This window comes from Plecotus auritus (assembly GCF_963455305.1).
Source record: "Plecotus auritus genome assembly, chromosome: 4".
Taxonomy (NCBI): Eukaryota; Metazoa; Chordata; class Mammalia; order Chiroptera; family Vespertilionidae; genus Plecotus; species Plecotus auritus.
Genome location: NC_137775.1, coordinates 66,553,389 through 66,565,816, shown reverse-complemented (window position 1 = coordinate 66,565,816; position 12,428 = coordinate 66,553,389). Strand labels below are relative to the sequence as shown.

General features: G+C 40.5%; 1 protein-coding gene across 3 annotated transcripts in view; it reads right to left on the bottom strand.

Moving 5' to 3' along the window:
* Positions 1 to 12,428, bottom strand: part of FILIP1 (filamin A interacting protein 1) — a 185,766-nt gene that overhangs the window by 49,226 nt on the left and 124,112 nt on the right. For 2 of the 3 annotated variants that reach the window (XM_080664014.1, XM_080664013.1), the window contains exon 4: positions 9,194 to 9,372. In XM_080664014.1, coding sequence (XP_080520140.1) covers positions 9,194 to 9,372 — 179 coding nt within the window. Of the gene's footprint in view, positions 1 to 9,193; positions 9,373 to 12,091; positions 12,115 to 12,428 lie in introns of those variants that run through there. The other variant, XM_080664015.1, reaches the window with a different exon arrangement.

Below are 12,428 nucleotides of genomic sequence, written 5' to 3'. Positions count from 1 at the left end.
AGTGTTGCAAGATACTGAAGCTATGTCAAAACATATCAGACACTAATTTTTACTCTATTTCTCCTGAATTATAAGAGGGAGAACCCTCATAACAAGTTTTGCCATGCCCTTGGCTATGGATTGAACTGTGTCCTCCCAAATTCATATGTCAAAGACCTAACTCCCCCCCGCCCCCGCCACCCCAATGTGACTGTATTTGGTGGTACAGCTTTTTGAAGGTAGTAGTGGTTAAATGAAGTCATAAAGGGAGAGTCCTAATCCAATAGGATTTGAGGCCTTATGAGAAGAGGCCTTATAAAATAGCTCTCCATGTACATGTATGAAGGAAAAGCTACATGAGGACACAGCAATAAGGTGGCCATCTGGAAGCCAGGAAGAGAGGCCATTGCACTTTTGGGTTTATATCTGAAGAAACACAAAACACTAATTTGAAAGGATATATGCACCCCTATGCTCATGGCAGCATTATTTACAGTAGCCAGGATATGGGAGCAACTCAAGTGCCATCAATAGATGAGTGGATAAAAAAGTTGTGGTACATATATAGAATGGAATATTACTCGGCTGTAAAAAAGAATAAAACCTTACCACTTGTGACAGTATGGATGAACCCAAAGGGTATTATGCTAAATGAAATAAGTCAGAGAGAGAAAAACAAATACCATATGATTTCACTTATATGTGGAATCTAAAGAACAAAGTAAACGAACAAACAAAATAGAAATAGACTCATAGACACAGAAAACAGACTGATAGTTGTCAGGTGAGAGGTGTGGGGGGCTGGGTGAAAAAAAAAGTGAAGGAATTAAGAAGTGTGGATTGGTAGTTACAAAACAGTGATAGGGATGTAAAGTACAGCCTGGGGAATAATATTTTGATAAGTATGTACGGTGTTAATTGGGTACTTGAACTATCAGGGGATCATTTTATATGTGATTATCTAACCACTTTGCTGTAGACCTGAGACTAACATAAAATAATACTGAATGTAAACTGTAACTGAAAATTTTTTTAAAATCAGAAAAAAATAAATAAAATGGGTTCAATCAGCTTGGGCTGAATTGTGGGTTTTCCTGGTGGTCAGAGCTTGCTCTCTCCAGCCTAGCAGTCCTTACCACTCATGCAATGTGTATCGAAAAGTTGGATCTGCTTCATTCGGTTAGGGCCTTGGCCCTGGAAGCATTAGAATTGAAACCTTTGTGAACTTTGTGTATGACAGGTGTCAACATCTGGTCTAACTGGTGGTGACCAGTATTTACAGAGTCATATGACAAAAAGAATGACAGTTATATTAATGAAGCTTCCTCTGTTTCTCTCCGAAGATGACTCTTCAGCGAATCAAGTGCTTAGAGTTTCAGGAACTGTCTGACAATTTCCTGAAATCCTCCTTAAAGAGAACAACTCAATGATTGGTTCAGATGATAGAGAGACTGATAATGTGACCATCTCCCTCTACTGGGTTCTCACTTAAATTCCAAACACCATCCTCCATTCTCACTTCTCCTAGACTTTTCCAGAATAGGGGGCATCAAATAACAGGACCAAGGCTTTCTTAATATATTAAAATCTTAAACGGTAAAGTGTGTTTCTTGCCCATTGTCTCTCAAGCCTTCTTTTTCAATGTTTTTTTCTTTCTTTCTTGTGGCCAGTTTTCTTTTATTATTATTCCACCTCTCTGTATAATATTAAAGTCCTTCCTGGTTCAGGTTCTGTTGTTGTTCTTAAAGTCCAAATACATTGAATCTAATTAACTAAGACTCTCAACTAAGTTAAGCCTAAGATCTAGAAAACATCTTCATCATCCTTAAGTACAATAAAAATGCAACCATAACTGACAGTTAGATTTAAATATAATCTAATAGCCTATGCAGTTGTGTAGGCAGCAGGTAGCATCACTACATGATGCTGAATCATCAAATATGACTTAACTGCATATTGTGGTATATTTTTGAAAGTTTAAGGAAAGTAAAATGCATCTGAGAAATATTTTCCATAACAGTAAAAGTAAATTAATTCATAACATAACCTTTGATTAATCAAAACATTTTGTTGATCAGATAACCTGTTTTCCTAGGCATAGCTGTTAAAGTTCTATTACTAAGACGCTGAAGAATCTTAGATGAAAGGCTGCTAACTCAATGACCTTGAGAATGAGGTCACTATGAAGCTTGGGGGAAAGATCACATCTACCTCAGACCCAGATTTTTGTACAGGCGGAATCTAGTGAAAGGAACCTCAAGCCATTTTGTTCATGGGCTTATTCCTATTTAATCCATTGAGTGCCTAGTTAAGGATGAGTGACATGCTCCTAGTACTACAGTGCTGATAGTAGATATATTAATATCCTGGGTCTTTTAGGAGGATCAACTCTCCTTTAACTCCAAACGTCCAACCCTAGGAAGCTGTGCTTGAGTCACTCATTGCCTGGTCCCTTTAAGTAAGATGTAACATCACTTTTTTTACATTACTCCTACCTACCCATCCCCCAACACAAACACTCAAGCTGTGTGGTAGGGGTAATGCCACCAACTCAGCCTCCTTCATCTCAATTACATTTTCCAGTAGGAAGTATACATTGCAAGGGTAAGAGAAATTGAAAGGTATAGTTTGATCCTAGTGTTCTTTCAGAAAAATCAACTGTAAAACATTCTTTCTGTGATCGAGTCTCTGAATTCTAACCCCTCTCCTTTCTTAAAAACTTTATTCCCAGCAATTTTTTTTTTATCAGTAGGATACTGGTAGTGAAAGGAATTTTAGAGACAGGACAGGCAGTTTTAGGGAAAAGGGGGGGTCCATGGGAGACAAATGCATATGTGAAGGGCAGAGATAGCTCCAAGAGGCCAGAATGCTTATCTTACTTTCACAGAGGATAGAGGAATGCTGCAAGATGAAGGGAAGAGAAAGAGGGGGCCACCACAGTGGGCTTTGGACTTTGAAACTGATACTCTGCAGAAAAATGGTCAATTAGGTAAACACAAGGGACATAAATTAAGGAAGGGTCCAATTAGAAAGGGTCATGTTCAGACAAAGAAGCTACCAGCATACTATATAAACGGGAGACAAAGCAACTCAGAAAAGATCTAGATTTAGATTTTTTTCCCCATTTTAGAGAGAGAGAGAGCAGGCTTTTCCTCTTTGGGGACCCCTCCCCAAGAAGAGTTTGTATATGCTTCCAATATACTTCCACAATTTTATTAAAGAAGACTTTTAGTCCATGAATTTATTCTTCAAACTCTGTAGGACAAAAACCCACAAGGAAAGTTGGCTCGCTGAACTCCATGAACAATAGTAGGTGGCATATCTCATGACCATGTCTGTGATTTTGAATCCTGAACAGAATGATGGTGCAGTCTAAGAAGTCACTAACTTTCCAAGACATCTTTTCTTCTGACATGCATTAAGGAAATGAGATGTTCATTTTAAACAGAACATAAGAATTTAGAAGCAGAAATTTATTCATTTATTTTTGTACTGTGAGAAGCTCAGTTCAAACATTGATTCTTTCAATTAATTATTGGCAGTGACCTTGGTGGAAGGAATGTAACCTGTCTGCTTTCCTGTCTACTGTACAAGGATTAAGCAAGATGTGTATGTGTCCAGCATATTGGGGAGGTCAACAAAATAGCTAACTCTGCTACTAAACGCCATCTAGCAGAGCGCTAACGCAGACAGAGAGAAAGAAGCTCAGTTGTTTTCTGCTGATATGCTCTGCCTATTGGTTACTTTCTGCTTGATAAGACATGATCATTTACACATCGGCAGCAATCTTTTTCTACAGAGTGATTTATTGCGATCCTCCAAGCTACCAGTGAGAAAAATCAATTTCATTGTCATATTTTAGAGATAAGTCATCTAAATCCAAGAAACTTCAGGAAATTATGCCCAGGAAACAGATGTGAATCTTTTTCTATAAAGCTAGCCAAGGATATTTCCCAAGATCCCAGGCAACTAGAGCCAGTTTTCAAACACATGTTCTGTCTGACTGGTCATTCCCCTACATAGGCAAAGGTAATAGTTCAGCCTGTCCCATGGGACACAATCCCCTGCCCACTGACCTAAACAATACCAAAATGGGGCTCGAAAGCTTCCCCTCCATTCAAGCTCCTGCTCCTGCATTCTCTGCTTCCCAAGTTCAGAAATTTCTCTTGAGATGCTGATTTGTACTTAAAACACACACACACACACACAAATTATACTTGGAAGGCTTGCTGCAATATTATATGATGATGTAATTATTTATGCAGTTTCAGCTGAGTCTATAGAATCCAAAAGCTTTAAAATCTATATCTACAGTTATAGATTTAGACAGCACTCTCTAATAGCATTTACACACATAAACACACATACATTCCCCTCAAATATTTACATTCAAGACCATTTTTTGATGTAACTGTGCTCTCTCTATTCTGACATTCTTAAAGTAGTGCTAGTGAAGCTTAAGATTAAAATCACAAGTCTTGCAGTTCAGACAAGGAATAAAGTTCAGACAAGGAATAAACCTTGCATCTGGATTATGCCTTTAAAGATCAAGTTGGCTTAAAATATGGACCAAACAGAATATAACATTTAGAGAGAGTTTTTCTTTACCCAATCTTAATGCAATAAAGGATATTTTCATCTTTATTATTAACAATGCCAGGCAAGCCATTGCAGTTTTTCATGCTATTTTCTCCTTTTAATTTGGGAATATGACTATTGATAAAAATAAATATGCAGCAAATGATGGTAATAAATTATGATTCCAGTCTGTTGACTTAGAATAAAGGAAGCCCAGAAAAATATGTTGCCCATTTTAGGCACTTACTCTGTGGAATTTTTATTCAAGATGAATTAAACAACTCCTGAAAAGTGACAAATAGTTTCTGTTTCTATAGTTTTTACACTTGCATGGTCCAGGTCAGTGGCCATAACAAGGAGGTACGTGGAGGGGGGCTTTATGTAGCCTACCCATAATCATCACCAGCCTTGCATCAAAACTATCCCAAGCAGAATACAACTAAAGTAGAACACCATGCATCCTAGTCATCTTGCTCCAAAACAAGTCCCCAGGCTGCTTCTCTAACAGATGCTATCTCAAAGCTTCTCCTGTCTCGACTGTCTAGGCACCACTGGTCCTAATATCGCTGTGTTTATATCTTCACAATATCCACCACTCTGCCTTTTAAAGATGTTGTGTCATAGTTTGGACATAAGAGCATGGAGGTGGGGAGCCACACACACAAAAAAAGAAAACATAAAACAAGCCATTTTGCACAAAAGACTCATTTGCATAAAAGTGGTAGACCAGTGACCTGCTTTTATAGGCCTTAATTTCTCCATCTGCGGAATGAGGGACTTGAAATGGCTGATCTCAGAGTTCCTTTGCAATGCTCAGAGCCTCAGATTCCTGGGTTCATCAGATATCTGAATCTGGATTGCTTATCAATACCTGCTACTGATCTTGTATGCCTGGGTTCTTTTTTGTTACCTTTAACCACTTTTCTGGATGTGAGAACCCCTTACAGAACAATATAATTATAGAGAATGGAGCCCATATGCTACCTTCCATAGAGTCCCCTGGCTCTGCCCCCCTCCCCCATCATCCCACCACCACCAAATGCAAAGCTGTCTGGGGTGGAGAAAGACTGCGGCGTCACAAGCCCAGGGTAAGAAGGGGAGAAGAGGGGTGATTATAAGAAGCAAACTACTTAGGCTTATCTCAAGTCTCACTTCCTTCCTTTACTCATGCTCACAGAAGAAACAAAGTTAAATGTTTTGAAGGAAAATTCTTGGCTCTGGTTCGCTCTTTCTCTCTCTCTCCTCTCTCTCTCTCTCTCTCTCTCTCTCTCTCTCTCACACACACACACACACACACACACACACACACACACACGACTTTTGCAAAGAAGGGAAAAGGAGTGCAAAACAAAGAAGCAAACAAAGGACTTGGAACAGTCTAGGCAGGGACACCAGCTAGTGCTGAGAAACGCTGTTTCTTTATTAGCTGCAGCTCCACTTCCCCTGCAGGTGTCAGGGGGACGGCCACGTGGCGCCTCAGCAGAGGCTGCCAGAGCACCTGGGCCCCCAGGAACTAGGCGCCAGGCCCGGTCTGAGGTCTTTGTAGGGAGGACCTTCCTTGCCATGTGGCCCATGGGAAAGCCAGCCTTGGGGTCAGGAAACTGCCAGCCCCCTTAAGTAGAACTAATTATGACCGCTTACTTCAAAAGAGGATTTAACTCAAAGCAGATTTAGCAGGGCAGTTTCCAAAGGGCAGTAAGAATCCCAAGCTTCATTGCCTCTGAATGTCACAGACCAGTCACGGTGGACGCCTCAGACCGCAGAGAAATTCAGAGATGCCAACTTAAGTTACCAGCGTCCTAGAGGGTGTTTAATTTAACAAAACAAGGGTGTCAGGGTGTGCCCACAGTGACATACACACTGGTGGGCAGTCAGGGGACTGATGGGGGTGGGGGGAACATTGGCAGTAAAAAATATACAACAGTAAAGTATAACCTGTTGAGTCAAAAAATACTATTTCAAAACCTTAAAGTGGTTTGATATTTAAGTGAAAGTCAAAGCTGTTTACTGAATTGTTATCTAAAACATGAAAATTTGGTGACATATCCCAGTTGTGCTGATCAAAGTACAAAAAGCATCTTAACATGATTTTTTAAAAATTTACTTTGATTTTAAAAACCTTCTACATAGCAATTTGCTCAAAAGATTAGTTTGTTGTAGTTGTCTTAGTAAAATTACCTCCAAAAAATGGGGGGGTTGTAATTGTTTATCTATAGTTAGTTGAGCAACATGAAATTAGTAGATAAACACATCTGGGATAGGCTTATTGTACAACTGATATAAAAGCACTGTTTGAACTATAAAGCTCTCCATGCCCTGTTATCATTTCAATTGCTCTCACAGAACATAGAAATTAGGAAAACAAAATGGAAAGCAAAAGAAACCGCCTGGATAAGTATAGTCTCTCCATCCACACACTTCATTTAACCAACAACTCTAAGTGAACTGGTGCCACTTCAGGCTTTGAACTGGGCTGGGGTGTGACATTTTAGAAAAGACATATTGGTTCTGAATGAAACAATTTACAAAGTGATCAGAAGATATTTAATCCACACAGGTGTTCTTTAAAATTATTTGATTTCAGAGCTTTAAAAAAATCAGTATCAGACAAGTTGGTACTCTTTTACTTGACCACATTCTGCCACAGTATATGTAACCAGGGTCTGTTGTATATATATGTAATTTATACTCTCATTAGGACCTTGTTTGCGATATCTATGCTTCAGGTTGGAAAGTTCACAGAGATTGAGGACGTAGAGTTTATTCTCACTGTTTGGTTGCCAAAATGTCAAATCAGACAATCTATTTGTTCAAACATGAAGCTGATACACCTGAGTGTACAGAAGCGGAAAACAGGCTTAAAGAAACCATCAATTGTTCTCTTCCATTTTTGCTTCCCCAAGGAATAGGCCAAGTCTAATAATAAGTAACCATTACCAATACTTTTTTAAAAAAGCTAACACAAACCTGCTCTGTTTCATGTTTTATTTCCTCTCTTATTGTGATAGTTTTTTCTAGTAAGTAAACTAATCTGGGGAGACCAGATGTCTTTTTGGTAACTAAGTAGATAATAAAGCTGGGATTGGTAAAGCTGTTCCTAAGTGGCTCTCAATTTACAAGACCTATACACAGAAGCAGACACCCTCAGTAACTCAAATCATCAGGATTCAAGTCATTGTATTCAAAGCTTGTGAAATTCACAGACTTAACTCTCAGCTATGGGAAGGAAGAAAATAAGCTAAAAAGAAGATGCCAAAATAAAACTGGGTAGCATAGAGTTTGTCAATCTGGAGTTGGCTTCAAAGGTGGCAATCCCTGAGAAAAACTACCTACAAGGGTAGAGAAGCAAGGCTTGCCCTACCCGTGGTCGGCAAACTGCGGCTCGCGAGCCACATGTGGCTCGTGAGCCACGGTTTGCCGCTCTGTTGACTAATGAGTTTGCCGACCACTGGTAGGGGCTTAATCACAAGGAACAACAACAGCCTGTAATTATTGGAATCGAGAGTCTAGGTCAGTGGTCGGCAAACTCATTAGTCAACAGAGCAGCAAACCACGGCTCACGAGCCACATGTGGCTCGCGAGGCGCAGTTTGCCGACCAGTGCCTAGCCAGTTTGCTCAGTGGATAGAGCGTCGGCCTGCAGACTGAAAGGTCCTGGGTTCAATTGCAGTCAAGGGCACATGCCTGGGTTGTGGCTCAATCTCTGGTAGGGGGTGTGCAGGAGGCAGCCGATCAATAGTTGTCTCTCATCATTAATGTTTCTATCTCTCTTTCCCTCACCCTTTCTCTCCAAAAACAATAAAAATATATTTAAAACAAATACATTTAGATAAGCAAGGCTCAACACACTGAGTTTTTGTTTTGTTTTGATTTTTTACATTGTCTTAAGAGTTTTCAACCCTTGGCAAGAAAAGCAGGTAGTTCTAGTCATTAAGTAATTTATATATAACCATATATTAATATTTTCTATAGTGGTATTAAGAATGAATAGGGCCCTAGATGGTTTGGCTCAATGGATAGAGCGTCAGCCTGTGGACTGAAGGGTCCCTGGTTCGATTCACAGTCAAGAGCACATGCCTGGGTTGCAGGCTCGATTCCCAGTAGGGGGCGTGCTGGAGGCAGCCAATTGATGATTCTCTCTCATCATTGATGTTTCTATCTCTCTCTCCCTCTCCCTTCCTCTCTGAAATCAATAAAAAAAATATTTTAAAAAAAGAATGAATAGGTTTCATTTTAAATTAAATTTTAAAAGTGGCCTTCCTGAATAAATGGATTTCAGTCCCAAAGAGAGCAAGTAGATTATTTCAAATAGAAGGCAATTAGTAGAGAGGCTTTTCAAATGTAGGTGCTTCATTAATCAAGTTCAAATATAAACTTCCCAAGTTGGTTTCCAGCTTTATAGTATTTGGCTTTCAACATCCTAGTGGGGATGTGGAGTCCTACTTAAAGGCACCCTCAAACATATTCACATGAATGGTTCCAGGTAAAAGTCTGTCTCACTCTCTAGGGCTAGAAATCAGAAGGAGACTGGGCCCCTGTCTGTGTTGTCACTGGAACAAAGTCTGGGCCCTGCTAGAAGTGACAGAGAGGAGGGCTGCGGGCACCCTGCAGTGACTGGTGACACGTGTGCTCCTTACCTCTCCCGCTCCTGCTCCAGCAGGTTGGTGAAGTCGTCGCTCTTGTTCATGTAGTCCGTGTGTTTGTGCTTCTCGTTCTCTAACTCGTACACCGTGCGCCTGTGGCACTTCTCCGCCAGCAGCAGTTGCTCTAACATGCGCCGGTAGGTTTCTTTCTGTTTCTCCTCAAGTCTGTCCAGCTGAGTAAGCAAACATGGGAAAGAGCTTAATATTTTACTTTATTTGTATATGATTCTAAATAATTTGTTTACATTGGCCTAGTAATTTATTACCTGAAGGGGAGAACATTTCCCCCATTCCTTCATTTTCTCTGGGCCACTTGGCTTTATAAACTAGTCAGTAGTAAGACTGCAGTAACTTCCGGCCTTCTGGCCCTTCTACTGTGAACACATGTATGGCTCCTAAACTTTCAGGAGAACAAACTCTTTCACGGTTTTCATGAGATGGTACAAAAACCCTCTGGTCAGAAAGAAAGGGGATAATATCCCTCCTGATCGCAGAAAAAATAAGAGCTCAGCATGTACATGTACCAAACTTCTCCCCTCAAAGGTTATTATCAGCATCACAATCTTTTTGTAAGGTTTGCAGTTAAATGCATTTCTAGGAAAAGTATAAAAAAACCTATGGTCCTTTTTCCAAGAGATGATAAATACAGGGAGGCTTTCAGAACCTGTGGAGAGCATGTATCTCAAACTAAAAGAGGTCTTATCAAATATTATTACAGGGCTTTGTGCCTATTTCTCTGGCCAGGCTATACAATCTTAAGGGGCCACCCCTTCTCCATCTTTTTAATTCCTAGCTCCCCTTTGTTCCTATAACAAAGTAAGGGTTCGGTAAATGTTTGCTAAATTAGATCGAATATTATAATATTGATAGATCCCAATCCTGCTCTCCTCTTCAAATTCTAGTCCAGGGTTTCCCAACCTCAGGACTACTGACATTTTAGGCCAAATATTTATTTATTTTGGGAAGTTGTCCTGTGCATTGGAGGATGATTAGCAGCACGCCTGGCCTCTGCCCCCAACATGTCAGTAGTATCACCACAAGTTGTGACATAACTATTCCCAGACATTGCCAAATATACCCCAGTGGGGAAAATTGCTAACCCTCCTCCAGTGGAGAGCCACAGCTCTAGATATGTTGAAGCTGACATATTTAAAATGCATTCTCAATCCCACAACCAACTCCCTAAAACCCAAGAGGGTAGCTCCACAAGGCAACGGATCAGAGCTGCTCCTGCTGGGCTTTCCATGTTTGCCTTTATCGTAAGAAGGATCCAAGGCTCCCTCTACAGTTGCATATTTTTACTGTGAACGGATCATTTCTGGGGCCCAAAATAAAGGAGATACTGCCCCCGAAATACTCAGTGCGCTCTGCCTAGATCTCCTAAAAGCAAGTGGCCAGACAGACTGGTGAAGAAGCCCAGGTTAACTGGAGGCTGATAATATCTGAGATCATCAGGGGTTGGCAAATTGTACCTTTACGGGTTCTGGTAAATTTCTGTCATCTTAACAGGACAGTCTATAGAAGAGATTTTTCTCATAGCTTCATATTACAACACATTCTCCCCAAGGACTCTCCCATTCTTTTATAAATGTGATTTTCACCATATTTTCTAGAATTTGTCAAGCATTGCTGAAACATCCTCCTTCTCCTCATCCTTCTCCTCCTCATCATCAGAAATGTAGAAGAAGCGACTCCTTCCCCTTTTTCCTTTATGATAAAGTAGGACTCTCCATGCTTTTGAAAGTATTGGAAAGAGCAGCCTCTGTCCACTTCTTCACACCCTCCTCCACTCCTCACTGAGGAAGGAGGGGTGACTTATTTGAAGGTTGTATTTGGGATTAGGAACTGGAAAGGAGCAGCTCAACCTTCTCATTTCTTATTCTTTGCTCTGCTTGCCACAAGATGATATATGTGTTCTGTAGGCCCAACTCTCTTTCAAGTGGTTTCTCCAAAGTCTAGGAGGGAAAGCATAGAAAGCCTGCTGAGGTCATTTATTTATTTATGTCAATAATAAAGCTAAATATTTGAAGTCATCTGTCAGACTTTTGCAGTTATTTCTCATTCCACTCAAGGAACTTTGGAGGGGCAGATGGGAGCTTTATTAATTTGATAGTTGAATGAGATATCCAGAAGACATTTTAAGGTCATCTAGAGAAAAACAGCACATATTGATATTAAGTGTTCTGGGGCAGCTTGGACAGGAGGTGGGCCTTAGCCTTAATGTGTTCTATCCATGTGGGTCTTTGGAGCAGCTACAGTCTGGGGGCAAGGCCACTGGAGTTGCTCAGCTTGTCCCCAGCACTGATTACATAATCAGTGAGTGCTATTGAGTAACCCAGCTGTGCCTAATTTGGTATGGATATTTGAGTGAGCAGCAATTTTTTGGCTTGAGGTGTAGCATGGCTTCTAGGAACTCTTAAGAGCTCATGGTCCCAGGAGGTTAATGGAACAGTGATGTATTGGGATTTTTGCCTCATGAAGTTGGAAGCAGGACTCCTGCCCCTGGATAATATGAACTTGATTGTTAAGCCTGAAGGCTTCAGAGACCAAAAATCTGTAGATAGTGGAAGATAAATCTTTCCCCCTTCTAGCATTCTATTTCTCTCACAAAGCAGAACCTCACCATTCTGGCAGTATTGGGAAAAGTAGCTTCTGTCCTTTTCTCTACCTCCTCACTCACTGCTCCCCAAGAAAGAATAACTCTTTAGTTTGTTGAGTTGAGGAGAGAAAGGAACCAAGATTCATGCCCAACTTAGCCAATTCCAAAAGGACAACCCACGGGGTGGGTGTTTTTCTAGTCTGCTCTTCTGTCCATAAGGTAGGAGCGTTTGGGTTAGGTCTACTTTCTGAAGGTGGGTCAGAAACTCCTTTCTTTGTGTACTGTCCACAAACCTCGTGCACTGGAGGCAGTGGTTCTGGGTAAGTGCGTGTGCTCTGCAGACCGACCTCTCCTTTCAGGGGTCATTCCAAGCTGTAACTTGGGAGAAAAGAATTAGGAAGCTCAAATGATACCATTTATACAAGCTGAGTTCTCCAATCCAGGTGATTATAACAATAACATAAAACTGATATTTTGACCTCTATATGTCATTTACTCATAAAATCCCTCCAAGTTTGGAACTAATTAAGTGTGTGAGCAATTATCACCCTCAGATCCAAGCAAATATCAATGGTTATATTTGTTGAGTACCCAGCATGTACCAGACATGATGTTAAGAACTTTACAGGC